The sequence below is a fragment of the Copadichromis virginalis genome, linkage group LG16 (assembly GCF_057382275.1).
Source record: "Copadichromis virginalis isolate Kocher_CV1m ecotype Utaka linkage group LG16, C_Virginalis_male_GT1.1, whole genome shotgun sequence".
Taxonomy (NCBI): Eukaryota; Metazoa; Chordata; class Actinopteri; order Cichliformes; family Cichlidae; genus Copadichromis; species Copadichromis virginalis.
The window spans coordinates 99,305-120,130 of NC_140633.1; the positions used below are offsets into that span (position 1 = coordinate 99,305).

Genomic DNA, 20,826 nt, shown 5'->3' on the forward strand with positions numbered 1-20,826 from the left:
TCAAATATAGCTTTAAGTTATGTTTGATGTCTGGATTAAATATCAAAGAATCTGATGAACTTGCATCAAAGTGGTCCCTGTTTTTTGTTTTTTAAATATATTAAAGTACAAACACTGCCCCTCGGAAGGCTTCCTTATTTTGGCCAGTCAGATAAAAATTGAGCTTTTCGAGAGGCGGGGCTTAGAGTCCGGAGCTGAAGCAGTTTGTCTGACAGAGGTCAGCATCACATAAACATGAAGAGTGATTAACAAATTTATATCTGACGCCACAGAGGCCCTAAATTTAAACAAAATGACCAAAATCATTTTAGATTTTTCTGTAATGTTAATTCACCAGTAAGTGTAAAAACTTTAACATTGATTTTTTTAATGCTAAAATGTAAATATTGTTGTTGAATTTTCTAATTTACTGTTTTCACAAAAATGCTGAAAAGAAGGTGAAGTTGTTTTTAATTAAGTTGTTTCTAAAAAATGTGTGTTCCCTTGTTTTTATAACCGGTTGTCTAATAAATTTGTTAAGGGCTGTATTTTTTTTAAAAACTGAATCATAAAAAGCTTTTCTGACCTGGGATAAAAACACTGAGCTGGAATATGAACTAAATAAATCAGTCAGAGATCTGCAGTCAGGCTATGACTGCTCAGGTACGTCTGCGGCAGGTAAATAATATTTGTTTGATGAATCAGATTCAGGTTTTCATGAACTGTGTGATAACTCCAGCCAATCAGAGACTGCAGCTCGTTCAGGCTGATTCAGAGAAAACCTGGTGTTTAAAAACCAACACGATATTTTCACTTCATAAATATTAATAAACTGACATGCTTGTACAAAAAATAAATATACACGTAACATCTCCATGAAACCAATCCAGTTCTTCATCTCGTCAGGTGGTTGCCAGGCAACATGTAGGGTTGTTTTGACTGTTCTGTCTGCAGCGAGCAACCGTTCACCGTTACGTTGCCGTTTTCAAAGACGGGGAGCAATGAACCCATTTATCTGCCAATTACAGCAACTTCCCATCACATGGGTTCAAACATCAACAACATGTCGCGTGGGTCAAGTACATGGATTTGGTTTTTGAAAAATGACCTGAAATATGTGAACAACACATTTTTAACGACAAGAAGATGAAATCAACAGTCACATCACATCAGGACGGAAGACAATAAAGTGCATAAAACCACAAAAAAACAGTCATCTGATAAAAACCTACATGTTTTATACATGGTATAAATAAAGTTTTCTCTGTGCATGCAGTTAGTGAAGATTCTGGCGTTTCTTCGTGTTTTCCTTCCCTGACTCCATCTTCATCCGTCTGCGGAGGCTTCAGGCTTTATGATCTGGTAGGTGATCAGGTACTCGGGGTAGGCCTGTGGGCGGCAGAGAGGCGTTCACTGACACTCTGTAACAGACACTCAACCTTCCCCAGTTACACCGAACTAAAAACTGATTCTTTCATTTACATTTTTTTCTACAATCACTTTGAGCTGGTGTATATGAAACGTGCTATTCATAAAAGGTTTCATGACGATTTCACACTCACAGAAACTCTGCAGCTGTTCATCACCAACTCCATTTATATTCACAGAAAGCTTTGAAACCTTTTCATGCACACGAGGCTGATGAAAACAGATTTCTCTTGAAACAACACCGAGTTAACCCCCCAAACTAGCTCTGAGCTCAGTTCGTTCTCACTCAGTTTGTTGTGAGGAGCTGCTGGTCGGCCTGGAACTGAATTTAAACTCAAAACAATGAGAGATGTTTCAACGCGAGCCCACAGGCACCTCTCTGCTTGTTTGCATTTGCAGGAAGACGACAGTAAATGTGACACTCTGACACTTTAACGTCCCCACTTCCTTCTCGTCCTCTCAGGCTGCTGCTTTCAGCACTAAAGCAGACCTCTGCATGTAATGCGACACACTTGTAATGTGGCTGATTGCTCGAGTGGACATGTATTCATGCCGCTTTGTGAAGTGCCACTTCTGAGAAGATATTGGTTTTGGCACAAGACATTAGAAAATGTCCAACTGTCTGAGCACGAGCCGCTCTCTTCACTTATTCAACGATTATCTGTCATCTGGCTGTTTGTGTAGGAGACGCGTCCGCCCTTCAGAGGAAAGCTGAAGCCAACACGGCCGTGCTGCAGATTTAAACAAAGCTCCACAGAGATCGGTATTTAGCACGCTCGAGTTTTTGTGTTAAACCTTTAATAAAATTCATGATTATTTCTTCAAAACTCTTAATTAACCCAAAATATTTGATGTTTCTAAGACTCCAAACCACAGACTTTATCCAAAAATAAAGTTCTAAGGATGACGAGGTGTTTCTGACCTGCTCTCCTCTGTAGATGACGTACTCGGCCAGAGCGAGGCCGTTAACGCTCGGCCTGCCGGTGACGGAGTGGTGACCCGGCGGCGAATGAGCCATCTTCATGGCGCTGAACTGCAGGAAGGATTTACCCAGAATCACCCTGCAGAACAACAGGTGCCTGCGAGGAACAAAGAAGCGTGAGAGTGGTGCTCCACTGTAGTCTGAGCACAGGTGTGTTTGGGGGTGGAGGGTGGAGGTCAGGTGGTGTACCTGTGGCAGACATAGCAGGAGCGGTCTTTGTGGAGCGGACAGCCCGTCCCTCCTCCGATGCCGTAGACGTACTGGTTACTCTTTGACGAGTTCTCTGCAAAGTAAATCCCGGCGCCGAACATCCCCCCGATGTACGCGTGGCGTTCATCGAAGCCTTTATGGATGATGGCGTTGACAAACGGCGAGCCTGAGAGGAAATCGATGCAGTACGATCAACGCCCACGTTAACATTACTGTTTCATGTCATGATTCGTATGATTCACGCTTCTGTCCCAACAAGTCTCTACTTCACTATCTACCTGTGAGAGGTGACCAACAAAGCTCTGAGCACATCTGCACAGATCCCAGGACAGCTGCCATTTTTACATCTGTCCCTGAACGTCTCATGTCCTCTAAAGCCTCGAGAGGGCAAACAGCTGCAGACCTGACGGCTGAGTTTTCAGTCCTGTCGTACTTCTTTATGATCTGCTTCACAGCCATGTTGGGCGCATGTGTGGTTGGAGATGAGTCCACGTGGTCACATGAAGCAGGCAGGCATGCAGACGTGCACGGACCGTCACTCAGAACGCGGCAGACTCGTGAAAATAAACTCCAGGCCTTGCACTGCGAGATCACCCCGATCACAGACAACTCTATGACTTTGACCTGAATTTGTGTTTGTTGGATCGTCGCCGGCGATGAGAGCTGGGTGTCCGTCTACAGTCCACCGTTCACAGGCAAACATCAGAGCAGAAGACATAGCAGATGCCATCTCATGCTGGCTTTGAGTTTTTGAGCCACACCAACACATCTTCACTTGTGACACTTCCTGAAAATCAAAATCGTGTCGAACCTCGGATACAGGAGGAACAATGCGGTTTTCGTCCTGGCCGTGGAACACTGGACCAGCTCTTTATCCTCTCCAGGATACTTGAGGGTGCATGGGAGTTTGCCCAACCAGTCTACATGTGTTTTGTGGACTTGGAGAAGGCATTCGACCGTGTCCCTCGGGGTGTCCTGTGGGAGGTGTTGCGGGAATATGGGGTGTCTGGCCCATTGCTACGGGCCATTCGATCCCTATACAACCGTTGCAAGAGCTTGGTTCGCATTGCCGGCAATAAGTCGAACTCGTTCCCGGTGGGTGATGGGCTCCGCCGGGCTGCCCTTTGTCTCCGGTTCTGTTCATAATTTTTATGGACAGGATTTCTAGGCGCAGCCAAGTGGCGGAGGGCTTTCGCCTTGGTGGCCTCAGAATCTCATCTCTGATTTTTGCAGATAATGTGGTTCTGTTGGCTTCATCGGGTGAGGGCCTCCAGCTCGCATTGGAACGGTTCGCAGCCGAGTGTGAAGCAGCGGGAATGAGGATCAGCACCTCCAAATCTGAGGCCATGGTTCTCAGCCGGAAAAGGGTGGAGTGCCCACTCCGGGTCGGGGATGAGTTCCTGCCCCAAGTGGAGGAGTTCAAGTATCTCGGGGTCTTGTTCGCGAGTGATGGGAGAAGGGAGCCGGAGATCGACAGACGGATTGGGGCTGCAGCTGCAGTAATGCGGACGCTGCACCGGTCCGTCGTGGTGAAAAGGGAGCTGAGTGTAAAAGCGAAGCTCTCAATTTACCGGTCGATCTACGTCCCTACCCTCACCTATGGCCACGAGCTGTGGGTAGTGACCGAAAGAACGAGATCGCGGATACGAGCGGCAGAAATGAGCTTCCTCCGAAGGGTGGCTGGCCTCTCCCTTAGAGATAGGGTGAGAAGTTCGGCCATCCGGGAGGGGCTCAGAGTAGAGCCGCTGCTGCTCCACATCGAAAGGAGCCAGCTGAGGTGGTTCGGGCATCTGACAAGGATGCCTCCTGGGCGCCTCCTGGGTGAGGTGTTCCAGGCATGTCCCACCGGGAGGAGGCCCCGGGGCAGACCCAGGACACGCTGGAGAGATTATATCTCTCGGCTGGCCTGGGAACGCCTTGGTATTCCCCCGGATAAGCTGGAGGAGGTGGCTGGGGAGAGGGAGGTCTGGGCCTCTTTGCTTAGGCTGCTGCCCCCGCGACCCGGACCCGGACAAAGCTGATGAAGATGGATGGATGGTGTTGAAGCATCAGTGTTTCGACACACCCGAGGAGGTTTAGAGGAGAAGGGGAAACAGCCGCACTTCCACCGAGGGATCTAAGAATGGCAGCTGTGCTGAAAACCAGCGATGTACGTGGCCAAGTTTAAATCATGCAAGTCTTCCCCCACTGCTCTACACTGGTACACCTGATATTATAGAGGTTAGATCTGTTGACTGTTCTCCTGCTACCATCACAACACTTCTGCTGCTTGTTCCTATATCATGATCTTTGGTGTTCTGACCGTGAAACAGCATGCGCTCATTGGAGTGGTTGTGGTTTTCCTCAGACACTTCCTTCCTGCGGTGGCTGTACCTCTCCCACAGCTTCTTGTTGCAGACCTTCTGGATCTGAAACACAATCAGCTGAGAGTCAACACAGTGACCTCCTCTAACCTCTGACCCCACCACCATCGTGCCCAACAGATGTTCATGTGAGAATAACAACGTCCCGTGGAGCTGGGTCACAACGTCCTGCATCTTAGCACCAAGTCTGTGATGGCGGCCGTGTGTAAGACCTGCATTCTCATCTAAACCAAACAAAACAGAACTCGTATGATGAAAATGATCTCCTGTCATGTGCTACACGTGAGAGAGGGCGGCTTCAGATTCTTCATCTATGAAAGCAAATCAGCCCGCAGCTCAGAAAATGACCCAGCAGCAGCAAAGACGCAGCCCTCCAAGTCTTCGCAGCGAGTTACCTTGACCAGGTTGTATCTGTTGAAGACTCCTCCAGCGTGGCCGCCGTCTCGGTGCTCTCTGATGGTGCTCTGCATCTGACCAACACAAACAAAACCACATTAGGACCGCGGCCTGGTAGGCTGTTAGGCCTTTAATCTCAGCAAACGTCCTCTCTGTGTTCACTGCCACCTGCTTTAGCTTCTCCACACTTTCACTGTACGTGTACTTTATTCTGTGCACACGACACGTTTGTGTGTCCTGAAATAAGCATCGCTCACAGCTGGCTCTTTCACAGCGATGAATTAAATCAAGAGTTTCAGAGTTAACCTGCAGGTCTCATCATCAGGTATGAGTCAGTACCTCCTCCTCCACCGACTGGAACTCCTTGTCGTCGGCCGAGAGGTCGATTAAGATCGTCCCACTGTTGGCTGTGTTCAGCGTCAGATACGGATTCAGACCTGTCACAAACACACAAATCAGGAGTTTCTCAGATACGATGGAAAAAAGCTTAAAGCATGCCAACCCCGACCCAAACAGTCGAAGTCATCGTGGTTACCTGCCTCGGTCCACCTGCTGGTATAACATGTGTTTTCTCTTCATTCATTAAAGCTCATGAAATGATTGGAATGTGTTTCAGTCATTAGGTGGAGGAGACCTAACCCCTGGCTCTCGTGAACCTCATCAGTAAGAGGAGGGGGTCCTGTCAAACAAAACAAGGGGCCTTAAAGGGGGAGGAGCTAAGAAATCATGCTCAGATCAGAGAAATAAAGATTATTTAGTGTTGGGAATCATACAAAGCTGCTCTGATAGAGTCCAATGATACAAATCTAGAGCGCACAATGAGCAGAATAACTCCAGTTTAAATGTGTGTGTGTGTGTGTCCTCACTCTGCGGCCCACTGATGAGCCTCTCCACTCCTTTGATGATCTTGTGTCTGTGTCCGTAGGCGTTGATGCCGATCTCCTTCAGCTCGCGATGACCCATCTCCACCAGAACGTCTAGAGTGATCCACACACACACACACACACACACACACGTTTACTGTGTGTGTCACTCAGTGACACTCAGTGACACAACCTATTTCTTGGGTCCAAAGAAAAACGAACCAGAAGCTTAAAACTGAGTCAGAAACCATCTGCAGGCCTTTGCTTGATTCTTTTATTTGCACTGAAACTAAATGACTCTGAAACAGATCGTTTATGAAGCGCGACGGCTGTCACCCAAACTAACCAAGCAAAGGTCATTACAGCTTCTCACAGCTGCTGCAGAGCGGTTTTACTTTTCATTCATTTAGGAGGTTTATCAGCATTCATGTGAAACATTATGCGCAACTGCCAGGTGCTGCTAATCAGAGGCTTTTGATAAACTGATGATCAACACGTGAATATAAAAGTTTAGGCAGACTCTACAGGTCTCAGTTAGCATGTTAAAGGTCAGAGTTCATTGGCTGTTTGGGAGGGCTGCAGCAGAAAGCCGCCTCTCTCTGAAACAACATGGCGGCACAGCAGCACCTGAACAAACCCAAAGACTCCTGGGACAACGTCCTTTGGACAGGCGAGACTGAAGTGGACGTGTTCGTCCATTAAGCACAGCAGCACATTGTGACTGTGTGAGAGGTGGTGATTTCAATGTTACCTGTGCTGGTCAGTGGTTTTAGTCCCATCTGCAGAGGATGGTAGTCAGTTTTCACCATCTCCACTCCTGGAGTGAGCTCACATTTGTCAGGAAAATGAGCTGTAATTTAACTCACTTCCACTTTCATGTCCCAGTTTTTAAAGTAAATCTTTTAAAGTGAAAATCAGCCCTGTGTGCTGAAATGGGAACATGTTAATGCCAATAAGTAGTTTATGAGCCAAGAAGACAAAGAAAACAAAGCTCTGATTTTTTTTTTTTACAATTTTAGCCAAATTAAAGGTGTTAACAGCAGCTGAATCATGTGTTAGCACTTCCTGTTGATATCACTGGATATCTGTGATCTTCAAGTCTCTCCACAGTAACAGCAGGAATAATTGTTGTTCATCAGTCCTTTCAATGGATGGAAAGTTTCCTCATATTTAAATAAAGAAATTCTTCAATGAAAGTCGGTGCAGCTAATGCTCTTGTACCTGCCGACACTGTTTCCTTACACACGGGAAACCTGCCAGTAGTTTGCCGGTGTCAAAGTTCTCACCTGCTCCCTGTCAAAGATCTCCAGAAGATGCTCCAACCCCAGGTTCTCCAAGAACTGACAGATGCTGAGCTCAGTCCCTGAACAACAAACACAATCAGTTCAGAAACCAAAACAAGACGGCGTTCATCCAGAGGCTCTCGGCACGCGATCCACAGGAATACGACTGACCGCAGTGGGAAAAGGAAAAAAGCAATTAAGTAGAACATCGCTCGGCCTGTTACCAAACTGGACGGTTCACACCGTCTGTGACAGAAACCCAACTATCCCTGCAGCTAACACTCGGGCAGGATACGTCCTGGTTGTCACAGCTTGATCGGATTGGTGGCGTCTTCTTTGGTGATGCGTTTGGCTCGCTGTAGTTCAAACCTCACGGAAGATATTTAACTGATACTACAGTGATCCTGGGATTGATGTAGAACTGAGCATTTTTGCCCTTAGCACCTTAGCTTTCTGAAACCATATGTCATGCTCCCTGTAGTGGCTGAAAAGTTAGCCTCACCCTAAACTCTGACTCTAACAGGACCAAAACTTCCAAAATGAAGATCATGTTTTATTCAGTCATAATAAAATAATAAAGTAGTAAAAAGAAAGCAAGAGGAAGCTTTTTATCTCCTGGACTTCAGGAGTCGCCCCCTGCTGGCCAGTTTAGGGCTCTTCAGCTCGGGCCTCACTTGTCAGACCTTCAGCGCAGGTTAGCTGTTGATTTCACATCAGGTTTTTTTTACTCACTGACCTTCATCTTTTTTCTCTGTGCCTGGGGATCCCTCCACAGCCAACAGCAGGGCCGACATCTCAGGAAATGGTGAGGATGATGATGGCGGTGGCGAAGACGAGAGGCTTGCAGCAGCGGCTGTGTTACTGGTCGCTGCTGCAGATGTGGAGGAGGAAGAGGTGGAAGGGGAAGAAGACAGGAGGAGAGAAGGTGTGGGGCAGGCGGATGACGAGGAAGGGTTGGAGGAGAGGAGTGGTGGGATGGCGGTGACAGGTGGAGCACCGGAGGCAGACACCGCTACGCTGATGACCTGAGGTTTGTAACAGCCAGGGAGAGCAGAGGGAGGCATCGCCGCTGTTAGCAAGGCCCGGACATCATCAGCCTGCAGGAGGAAGAGGAGGAGGAGCTTATCAATATGTTTTATAACCACAAGCTGTTTTATGGTGGACTGTCCCTTTAACTCAGTGTGAGACTGACTGTGACCAGGTCCAGAGGCGACTGTCCTTCCTGGTTCCGCAGGGTCGGGTCAGCGCCGTGAGCCAATAGGAGAACACAAAGCTGCGTGCGTCCCTTCTGAGCGGCCTCGTGCAGTGGCGTGAACGCCCACTTATCAGTGCCGTTAACACAGGCGTCGTACTTGATAAGGAGAGCCGCCACATCCACGTGCTAGAAGAGATGGCACAATGTTCACACTCAGCAGGCTTTTATTGTGAAAGGAAATAAAAACTGATTTATGTCCTCTGATAATCGTGTTTGTGAGATGTGAAGACACACACACACACACACACACACACACACACACACACACACGCGCACGCTAACTGTGTCATTTCCCTCCTCCTCACTGAAGTGTGTTTGTTCACACTCCATCTCCAGCTCACCAGTCTGTGTGTTTTGGTGCACTTAAACCAACAGGGGGCGCCACAGGGGAAAAAACAAAAGCTCAGTTAAAGCCTTTATTACTGCCACACACAATAGAGCACAATAAGGCCACATTAGACACAATGGCACCACCATGTGGTCAGTTAAAAAACTACAATGGTGTAGTTTATCAGCCTGTTTCAGGCTCTCCTGTGATTTCAACTAAAGAAACCTTTCAGCAATCACACTGAAACATCTCTCAGACGCACACTTTTTGTTTGCTTTGTCAGGTGTGTGTCTGTCTTCGCGATTCTGATGTTGTGGAGAGAAATCTGTTTACACCGGCACTTTCTCTCTTTTTTTCCTCCTCGGGGAGATAATTACATGTTAGCATAAAGACTGTGTTTAAGGTTAGAGTCCTAAGCTGGATTAGGTGTGTGTGTGTACCTGTCTGTCTATCTTTGTGAGGACCAATCTTTTTCTTGTATCTAGCAAAGACATTTGTGGAAAGTGAGGACTTTTGTTCCTCATCACAGGGCAAAGCTTCAGCTGGTTTCGAGTTCATAACAACAACAACAACAATAATAATAATAATAATAATAATAATAATAATAATAATAAAAAAATGGATTTATATAGCGCTTTTCAAGGCACCCAAAGTGCTTTACAATGCCACTATTTATTTACTCTCACATTCACACACTGGTGGAGGCAGCTACAGTTGTAGCCACAGCTGCCCTGGGGCAGACTGACAGAAGCGAGGCTGCCATATCGCACCATCAGCCCCTCTGGCCGAGTTCAGACGTGGTTTTAGGAGTCAGTTTTAGGTTCAGAGCTAACGATGTATGTGAATGTTATCCCCGACTCACCCCGTACGAGGCAGCATTGTGCAGAGGGATCAGTCCACCTTTGTCCTGAGAGTTGACCTCAGCTCCGTGCTGCAAAAGGTACTCTGCCACCTCCAAGTTATTATAGCCCGCTATACACACAAAGAAAAATATGCGTATACATATGTATGACAGCATGTTGGAGAAATTAATAATGCAAGAGAATAATTTAACATTTAATAGAATATTTCAACTTTAGCAGGATGTAAAATATAAATTAAATGTGGAATCAAATATGTGAAACTAGATATCACAAAAACAAGTCCTCTTTGCCATCGAGCATTCAGGCGTCACTTTGTCATGACTAGGGATGGGTATCGTTTAGGTTTTATCTGATACCGGTGCCAAATCGGTACTTTTGAAACGGTGCCGGTGCTCAAACAGTGCTCAAACCGGTGCTTAAAGAATGGAGAACACAAAATTGGTCCAAAAACCTCTCATGTTCAGCTGTTTTTTGTAAAAAGATAACAATGTTAGCCTTTTCTGCAGCTATGGGGCATATATGGTATCACTCTTGGCTGGAAGCAGTGCTTAAACAATGGAAAAAACACAAACTTTGTCCTAAACCTCTCATGTTCAGCTGTTTTTTTTGTAAAAAGATAACAATGTTAGCCTTTTCTGCAGCTATGGGGCATATATGGTATCACTCTTGGCTGGAAGCAGTGCTTAAACAATGGAAAAAACACAAACTTTGTCCAAAAACCTCTCATGTTTAGCTGTTTCCCTCTTTTTCTTTGGTCATTTTAGCCTTTTTGGCCAGGGTGAAGGGAGTATCTGCCATCAAACAAGAGGACAGCCGCATGTAGCTATGATGATGTTTGCTAGTTCACCTTACATGCATTAATGTAATCACGTGGTTAGCCTACTCAACGTAAATTACACACGAACAACATGAAGCTACTCACGCAGAGAAGAACGGCTGCTGCTGCATCATCATCCTCATCATTTCTGCTACACTGGCAGGGCTAGGGGCCAGGACTCTCCTCTTTGGGTTTTTGGGGATGTTGCTAACTCCGATAACAGGCACCACACCGGCAGTAGATGCGCTCGGTGTGAGGTCTCGCAGCAAGCTATCAAATACGGCGCATTTCTCTGCTTTTAAAAAAAACGCTATACGTCTCCAGGTGTTTCATCGGATTCGAGGTGTTACCTCCTTTGACAGTATCACAGTATCAGCTTAAAGCACTTGTTGCTGCTGAGTTTGCATATTTTGCTGTGAAGTACAGCCAGACTTTTGACCGCTTTGCCTTGGTCATTTTTAATCTGTAGCTCTGCTCTAACAGAACGTACGTACCTGGCCCCGCCTACTATCCTCGGAAACGTAAAATGATTGGCTAGAATCTAAAGTGTATCACAGCTCAGGAAAAAAGAGCACCGAAATAAAGCACCGAAATGTGCGCTGCTTTTCGGTCTGGTTACTACCGTTTATGTCAGAACCGGTGCTATCATGGCACCGGACACCGGTACCCATCGCTAGTCATGACTGTAAATACTATTATATAAACAGGATCTTAAAGTGAAACCACTTAAACCTGCATTCTTTGGCCAGCAGGGGGCGTCTCTACTGCATGCAAACTTCTAATATATATGTGCAGCTGATAAGCTGCAAAAATGTTTTGGATCCTTTAATTTGTTACTAACTTGTTACAAATGTAACAAAACTATCCACATAAACAGCTCCACACCAGGGGGCGCTGCACAGTGGAGGTAACACGGACTGTCCTTTAAGACTACACCTGCATGAATAATGTAGGCGCTGGTGTTTCAGGTGTGTGTATTTATGTACCGGCCAAGTGCAGCGGCGTGGAGTGCCTCCCGTGTTGGTCTCGACAGTTAACGTTGTCTCGAGTACAGAGTTTCTTCACTCGAGCCAGGCAGCCTTTCTTGGCGGCGTCCTGCAGGGCGGCGTCACCCCGCAGGAGGTCCTGGATGTCCGTGTCGGCATCTTTCACCAGATCCAGAGGGGTGTTACCGTCCCGGTTTTTCCGGGTTGGGTCGGCGCCATGCTGGAGCCAGGAAATAACCAGAAACTGGCAGTTCGACTCTGATGTTCAGTGAGCTGTGTGGTGCTGCTGCTTCTATCCTTAAAGTGTTTATTCATTTAAAACATGTGTGTGTGTCTGTGTGTACCTGCAGCAGGAGTTTGCAGATATCGTATTTGCCTTTGGCGGCAGCTTCGTGCAGCGGTGTGAACTTCCAGAGGTCAGCCACGTTGACCACAGCGCCGTGAAGAACGAGCAGCTCTGCGACTTCATAATGACCGTAGGAACAGGCGTTATGGAGAGGAACCAAACCGCTGCAGCAGAGACAGAACCACGACTTCAGCGCACATTTTTCCACCACACAGAGATGAAGTCTGACACATTTCTTCTGCTCCAGTCTGAAGACACGCAGTCCTCCTCCTCACCCTTTATCCTTGGCGTGGACGTCGGCTCCGTGCTGCAGCAGGAACTGGACGACTGCCAGACGGTTGTAGCCGGCAGCAAAATGCAGCGGCGTGGACTGCCGACCCTCCACGTCCCTGCAGTTCACGTTCTGTGCTGTGCAGAGCCTCTGCAGATGCCGATGAATATGGTGTGCAGAGACAAAGAAAGCAGAGAAAAAGGGAAAGAGTTAATTTGTTCAGTAACTTTAAGTTCAACAATGAAGCAACATCTGGACCAACAGAACCTGCAGTTCCTCTAATGTCCAGCAGGGGCTCCAGCAGTGAGTCATGCAGCTGTAGCTCCTAGCTTTTGCTAGTGAACTGCAGGCACTGAACATTTTGATGGCGTGAATGTGTTCCTGGCTTTAGAAATCAGACTGGTCCTCTAACATGGCTAACCTTGACGACGTCCACATCTCCAGATTTGGACGCTTCTAGCAGCTGTCGGTCGACTTCAGAGTTCCCGATCAGAAATCCTTCTGCAGAGACAAACAAATGAAACACAGATGAGCAACAAAGGTTTAAAACTAGTGACGTGAAAGTGGCAAAACAAGTGAGCAGGCGGCTCATTTTCTCATGACTTGGTTTTAGAACAAGAGACGTCGCCCTCTGCTGGTAATTAGAATGACAGCAGGTTTAAGGCACTTAAGCCACACCCACCTTTCATTTCAGTTTATGGATTTTAAAAATAGGACGCAGTTAGGACCAAGTTAAAGGTTAAATAAATGGAAAAACATGACTGTATTCCAAACATCCACGTGTTTGGTGCAGCAGTGTTTCTAATACCAGCTTTCCTTCTTCCAGTTAAAAAACTGACTATTAAAAGCAGGCGTGATGATTTCCGTCACCTTGCAGTATCTCCTGCACGCTCTCGTTGCCCAGCTGTGATGGTGACAATCCCTGCAGCGACGTGAGCAGCGGGTCGCAGCCGGCGGTCAGCAGCAGCCTGCAGGTCTGCAGGTGGCCGCAGCGAGCGGCTCGATGCAGCGCCGTTTGGCCAAGATGATCTACCGTGTTCACCTGGACGGAAACGACAGGCGGGATTCGTCTCAGGTGTTTCTGATGCTGCAGCGACACTTTCTAATGAACGTGCTTGGGATTAACCACACATTTCAGCTGCCGTTCGCTCACCTTCGCTTCATGTTTCACCAGAACCTCAATGACATCGTTGTGGGCTTTCTCTGACGCCACGTGGAGCGGGGTCTGCAGGCTGAGGGAAACAGTGACCTCACAAAAAGATCAGGAACTGTGTGACATCACAAACATCACTTAAACAGGAAGTAAAACGCTCTGACACCTCGGGACTCACTCTTTAGTCTTCTCGTTGACGTTGGCACCCTTCCTCAGCAGAACTTCACATACTTGCTTCCTCTTTGGGTACCGAGAGGCAGACGCACAATGCTGAGAGCGCACACACACACACACACACACACACACACACGCTTGTTTTTAACACTGAAAATTGTCAATCCATTAAAATCTGCGTGAGTAACTCGGGGCGACTGCACAGGTCTGAACACGGCGCCTCACCAGCGCCGTCTCCTGAGTGTGCGGGTGTTTGAAGCTGATGGTCTCCACGCTCAGATGCTTCTTCACTTGAACCATGTCGGCGTCCCTCGCTGCCTGCAGCAGGCTGTGACCTCTGAACTCATCTGAGAAAACAGAAAATCCTCGATGTGCACGCTAATCTGCTAATGACTGTTTGACTTATTTTCTTACAAACAGGGAAACAGGACGTACAGGCGAGCCGCTCCTTCAGCTGTGCGGTTGGAGCGAGGTCGATGGAGCTTTTATTGTAACAGTTCAGGAAGGTGGGGTCGGCGCCGTAGCTCAGCAGCAGAGAGCACACCTGTGCAAACACACGAAGGCCACCTGAGTAAGAACGGGGGAGGAGGGACTATTTCTACAGCAGAAAGTAGTTCCGGTGCCCATGATGCTGTGCTCTGTGTGACTGTTCAGAGTTACTGTGTCAAACATAAGGCCTGAGGGCCAGAATCAACCCGGCAAAGACTCCAATCTGGCCTACTGGACATTTTTGGAAAAGTTAAAAGACGACACAGATTATGGACTTTAACTTGATTTTCATAGCTTGTCCTGCTGATAAAGACAGAGCCATAGTATAAAGTAAACGCAGAGTTATAAAGTAATAGACAATTAAATGTGCAGTAGAAATATATGTTTCTATTTTGTGTTGACTTTTACACATTTATTTTTTTAGATTAAGTCCAAAGAGTGGAGCTGACAGATCTCCGCAGCAGCACTTCTTTTTCTTACATTGAGATTTCTCAGGGATTAAATGTGCAGTTAAACTTTTTCACCAGCACTTAAGATCAAAGCAGTCTGTGTGTGGCCCGCAATAATCTGCTTCATATTTATTGGTTATTTGGATGAAGCAGCTGTTTTAAGGAGAAAGAGCGTACACGGTGTCATTTCAGAAGCCTAACTGGCATCACAGTGAGGTTTCGTCGGGAACAACAGGGAGAAAACATGTTTAATGAAGGCGCAAATATCCGACACACTGCAGCGCCATCTAGTGACCAAATAAAAAAAACCGCAACCTCGAGGATGCTCTGAGTGTAAGAGCTGCATTAAGGAAAAAACTTTGCATTTTAATTAAAATGCAAATCTTCAGTTTTTCCATCCTGAAAATTCTGTTGATGAATGGTGTCCTGCAGGTGTTGAGCTCCAGGGTGCGCTGTGATTGGCTGTAGTGAGTTTTGTGTGTGTTTTACCTCAACGCGGTTCTTGGAAGCAGCTTCATGCAGAGGCGTGAACTGCCACAGGTCCATGGCGTTCACGCAGGCGCCGTGCTGCACACGGAGACGGGACGGATTAGTATGGGTATGACCCCCACCCCCACCATGTGCACAGTGCCCGTTCTGCTCGAGCCTGATAAAGTGACAGATACCTTCACCAGCAGCTCGATGACCTCGTAGTGGCCGTACGAACAGGCGTTATGAAGAGGAACCAGGTCCCTGAAACAAACACAACAGCGAGCGGTCAAAACTGCTGCTGCGTTTAACACGTCACAGCCGAGGTGGAGCACTGCGTGTTAAAGAAAACCATCCACAGACTGCAGGCCTCTGTTGAGCCTTACAGACAAAGGAAAGGGCAAGGAAGCTCCACACAAGCACTTACCCCTTATCCTTGGCGTGTACGTCAGCACCGTGCTGCAGTAACAGCTGCACCGTCTTCACACGGTTGTAACCAGCGGCGAGGTGTAGCGGCGTTGACTGAAACAACAACAACAACACCCAGTGGTGTGTTACAACACAGGGACACACCGACACAAGCCTCCACCCTGCTGTCAGAGTTATGACCGGCACGGAGAGTTTCTCTACATGAGTCTATTCATGTGAGCCACACTCACCAATGACCCACCACTAATCCATTAAACACAAGGAGCTAGATCCACGATTTTTAGGTTCTGTCTCCATTTATTTTTTAGATATTTTACTGTTATTTTAACCATTTCATTCATTTCTGCATTATTTGTGCTGGTTAGCAATATTTAAACCATGTATCTGTTCTTTATATTTAACTCAATAACTTTCAGTTTACTTTAACCAGTTATCAGGGGCGGAGCTAAATGGGGGGGCACCTGTGGTTCCCATGTGCCCCAAAATGTGATTAAACTGATTAGGCATCACACACTTCTTAGAAAAAAGCGTTCAGCTCAGTCTGATATAAATTCAGACCCTCCTCGTTACCTTTCGCCCATCACTGGCGTGACAGTTGACGTTGAGCGGCGTCAGCAGAGCCATCAGCTTCTGTTCGTTCCCGCTCCTGTGGAGACATCGGCATCACGTTCAACCAAGCTGGAGTTTAATTGAGTTTAATGAATTATATTCAAGGCGTCAATTTCAGAAAAATCTGCTGATGTGTTTTCTCATGAATGTCAGAATCTACTGAAACGAGAGCAAGCGCTGACAGACTCTCACTTCCTATGTTTCTGAGAAATGAATCAAAAATCCAAAACTTCACATTTAAGCAGCTAGAAAAGAGAAATTTGGGGATTTTTAATTTTAAAAATGACACTTGTTCAGTTCAGCTGTAACATCTAAACATTTATGCTTCAACCAAACAAGGTGATACAGAATTACAGAGTACTGTACCTGGCACTTTCCAGAAGCTCATCTTTTCTGTATTCACCTGCAAACAAAAGAAAACAGAAAAAAACAAAAAACACAGGAAGAAGCTGATAAAATGTTTCTCTAAACTTGACCTCTGACCTCTTTTTCTTTCAGTCTTAATATGAACCACAACCAAAGTAAAGGCTAATGTGAAAAAAAAGTAAAACAAAGCTCAATGAAATTAACAATTTGCTAACATGCTAATGTTTAGCAGCTATGTTTACCTTTTTCTGAGTGTATTTGCCATAAATACCAAACGAAACTATTCTGCTCATTGTCTTTGTTTCTGTGCAGAGTCTCGACTAGAGAAGCTTTGCCTGATTTATCTTATTTATCGTAAAGTGAGTTTGATGTCAGCTCATCGTAATCGTAGCAAAGATCTGCAGAAACTGAGTAAACGGAGCAATGTGAGGGTTTCTCCCTCAGGAATTACAGTCAGCGCATCACTGTGGGCTAAGTGATGGGCTGACGGAGAGGTTTCATTTGATCATCCAACACAGTGAGATCATATGTCAGACAAATAAGCAAACTTTAAACAAAGATTAAAAAGTGTCAAAAGCAAAAATCTATCAACACCACAAACAACATTTTTAGGAATATGACAAAAACCAGGAAACAAAACCACATAACTGCATGAAACCATATAAAAACCATAAAAAGACAGATTTACTGTTTCATGTGTGTTTGCAGAAGAGTGAGACGGACTAAAATCAGAGGAAAGGACATGATGTGCTGAAAGTGTGATTATTGATACACGTTCATGGTCACAGCTGAATAAACCGAATTTATCGAGACGGGGGTGTGACCGCCTCGTCCAAACTTCGTCACAAACAGGTGAGCTCTAACACCTGCAAATGTCCCCGTGAGGTCCAGCTCACCTGTCAGGACTGCTTTGGCGGACGCATCAGCGAGATCTAGAGCGGTTCGACCATCGGTGTTCCTGATGGTCGGCTCAGCATCGTGCTGCAACAACACTACACACACACACACACACACACACACACTTTAATTAATTAATGCGTCCAGAGTTTAACAGGACGCGGTGACTCAGGTGCTCTTTAGTGAGGCAGGTGACTCAAATCTTACATAGAGCAATAACCAACAAAAAGAGCTCCTCAGTTTTTATTTTAATAAATTAGAATTTTTTTGATTGGGCAACATGATCTACTGACACTGCAGGAACTGTGTGATGTGTGTCCTGCTGCTCTGAGCTCAGTGACAGCTTCCTGGTGACTTCATGGTCTCGGCCTCTAGTACAGTAAAGCTGGTGCAGGGTGCAGCTGCCTCATTATATTCAATATGTTTGGTTTCAAAAACTCAGAAGTCAAAGCTTATTTACTGTGGCTATGTCCATCTTTTATATACAGTATATGGCCACAAATAGTTTTCCAGGACAGGAGCAGCAGGAGCCAAATGCAGACACAGAAGACGACAGAAATGAACAAAATGCAAAACTTTATTAGGGATTAGGGAGCAAGCAGAAATACAAAAGTAAGAACAAAGAGCACGGAGAGCAAAATCAGGACAGCAAACAAACCAGGAGGGGAACAGGACACAGGTGAGAGCACCTGACAGCAGGAGGAGACAAAGAGGGCGGAGCAAACGATGACGATGATGCAAAGGAAGGTGAACCAAAGCAGGAAGTAACCAAAAACACCACGACAAGACGACTCACAGCAAACATAACATCAGACACGGGAACACAAGAGGAACTGACATGTACACAAGACAAGGAGGAAGACAAACACAGAAACAACACAAGCAACTCACAACACACGCGAACAAACCAAACTGCATCACAGGTTAGCTTCAGTTACCAGAGCGAGTCACATAAAAAGTATCAAAGCTGCTGATAATTCATTCATTACAACATATTTCCCGAATTATCTCTAACACAAAACATCATTTCAGCAACGTTTTGTTTGCCTGAAGTCAAATTTGGTTTGAATTCAAATGAAACCTTTTGTGTGTCAGTGTGTGTGTGTGTGTGTGTGCAGTAACTCTGTGTCCTGCAGATGTTTGAACATCTGGGTGCTTTTGTACCTATGCACACATCGATCTTGCCCTTGATGGCTGCCTCGTGGAGCGGGGTGTAGTTCCAGTTGTCTCTGGCATTGGCGTCCGCCCCGTGGTGAAGCAGCAGACTCACAACCTACGCACACACACACACACACACAAAAAAAAAAAAAAAACACACAAGGCTGCAGAGTTTCTGAAGTTTCAGGGGAAAAGTCTCCACTTTCCAGCTCTGGATACGGAACACATGGATGTACCTCGGCGTGGCCGAAGGAGCAGGCGTTGTGGAGCGATATCAGACCGCCATCATCCCTGGCATGGACGTTGGCGCCGTTCTGGAGGAGGAAGTCCACCACGTCTTTACGGCCAAAGCCTGGAGACGCAGAGAGCGACACGAATGAACGAGGCTCATTATTCCTCTGCTGCCTGAGCCCTTGAACACCTCTGTGACTCCTCTCATTCTACAACCATAAATTATTCAGAGCGAGGCGGCAACGAGCTAACGGGGCTGTACAGGGAGGAGGCAGCTTCATCATCATCATCATCATCATCACAAGGGAGAAGAGATGCACGGAGAGTTTTGTGAGCGGAAACATCACTGCAGTCAGTTTGACAAAGAAAAACACAACCGCTCCAAGTTTTAAATGAACGCTGATGAAACTCTGCAGAGCTGCAGAGCGAGGTCATGATAACCATCCACACAGATCCGGCTTCCCTCCACCCAAGTCTGGGGAAAATAACAACAGCATAAAACTTGCACTTCTTTTTATTGCAGTACAAACTTCTTAAAGTACATTTCAAAAGAACAAAGAAAACAACATGAATATACAGAAATGATGAAGATCACAAGGAGACTGAGCTGCCTGGGTTTGTGCTCTCTGTGTGCTAACAGCTGTTTATATTGTTTTAAACCAATTAGACATACAATAACATTACATATTTACGGGGCGACCGTGGCTCAGGGGGTTGGGAAGCGTATCTGTAACCGGAAGGTCGCCGGTTCGATCCCTGGGCTCTCTGTCCTGGTCGTTGTGTCCTTGGGCAAGACACTTTACCCTACCGCCTACTGGTGTTGGCCAGAGGGGCCGATGGCGCGAAATGGCAGCCTCGCTTCTGTCAGTCTGCCCCAGGGCAGCTGTGGCTACAACCGTAGCTTGCCTCCACCAGTGTATGAATGCGAGAGTGAATGAATAGTGGCATTGTAAAGCGCTTTGGGTGCCTTGAAAAGCGCTATATAAATCCAATCCATTATTATTATTATATGCTTTAAACCATTCATGCTACTTATGAATGTGAAGTCGTGTTAGCGTCTGGCAGAAACACGAGGACGTCATCAGTATATAATGAGATAATTATTATTAATATTATGTTTTTTTTTTATTTTGAAATCTGGAAAAGACCATAACACTGTAAAAAGAAGATGGCAGACATGCTGTTATCTGACAGGTTAATCAAGCCTGAGCGTCTCACCTGCAGCGAAGTGCAGCGGCGTGGATTTCCGGCCCGCCGTGTCTCTGCTGTTCACGTTCTCGGCCGTCACCAGTTTCCGAACCCGCTCCAGGTCTCCGCTCCGACAGGCCTCGAACAGCTCCCTGTGGCCCTCACCGGTACCCGGCTCTGCCACCTCCACCACCACGGGCCCCGGAGACACGGCTCCGCCCCCGAGACCCAACACTCCTGAACATCTCCGGCCAGACGACATGGGCGGAGGAGAGCGGCCTCTTCCCAGTTTCAAGCTGCTAGTTCCTGAGAGTTTGGATTGCGAGCAGCAAACGGACGGACCCCAGAACCTCGCAGCCACCGAGGCCATGCAGCACGACGAGTCCTGGTACCTGAAAGGCCCCAAACCCAGGAAACCATGAAGAACTGCTTCAGCGTCTGTGCAGCAGATGGAGTTAGAATTAATAAACACAACCAAGAAGCTGAGAAATCTTTTTCTGTCACGACTTCACCGGTTTTACTTTAAAATGGCCTTTATTTACTGTATATAGCGCTTTACTAGTTCCTAAGGACCCCAAAGCGCTTTACATATCCAGTCATCCACCCATTCACACACTGGTGATGGCAGCTACATTGTAGCCACAGCCACCCTGGGGCGCACTGACAGAGGCGAGGCTGCCGGACACTGGCGCCACCGGGCCCTCTGACCACCACCAGTAGGCAACAGGTGAAGTGTCTTTTTTTTTTTTTTTTTGCCTGTCCCGTTTGGCTCTTTTGCCATCAGAATTGTTGTCTAAAGGCAAAGAAAGATGCCCAATGGATTTACTTTACCAAATTGACCATCC

General features: G+C 46.7%; 1 protein-coding gene across 1 annotated transcript; it reads right to left on the reverse strand.

The window, feature by feature from the left end:
* Window positions 1-792: 792 nt before the first annotated feature.
* Window positions 793-20,243, reverse strand: LOC146690004 (poly [ADP-ribose] polymerase tankyrase-2-like). The gene is made up of 29 exons (XM_085434707.1): window positions 20,012-20,243; window positions 18,799-18,914; window positions 18,569-18,677; window positions 17,404-17,499; window positions 16,508-16,544; window positions 16,103-16,178; window positions 15,531-15,625; window positions 15,301-15,367; window positions 15,125-15,202; window positions 14,133-14,241; window positions 13,923-14,044; window positions 13,702-13,793; window positions 13,524-13,602; window positions 13,241-13,412; window positions 12,792-12,871; window positions 12,375-12,520; window positions 12,098-12,263; window positions 11,754-11,973; window positions 9,950-10,059; window positions 8,697-8,885; window positions 8,241-8,601; window positions 7,509-7,584; window positions 6,225-6,346; window positions 5,698-5,795; window positions 5,358-5,432; window positions 4,902-5,007; window positions 2,579-2,765; window positions 2,330-2,486; window positions 793-1,368 (listed from the first exon to the last, which is right to left on the reverse strand). Exons 1-29 carry the CDS (start codon window positions 20,241-20,243, stop codon window positions 1,306-1,308), a joined length of 3,636 nt encoding a protein of 1,211 aa, XP_085290833.1. The 3' UTR covers window positions 793-1,305.
* Between the last annotated feature and the right edge of the window lie 583 nt (window positions 20,244-20,826).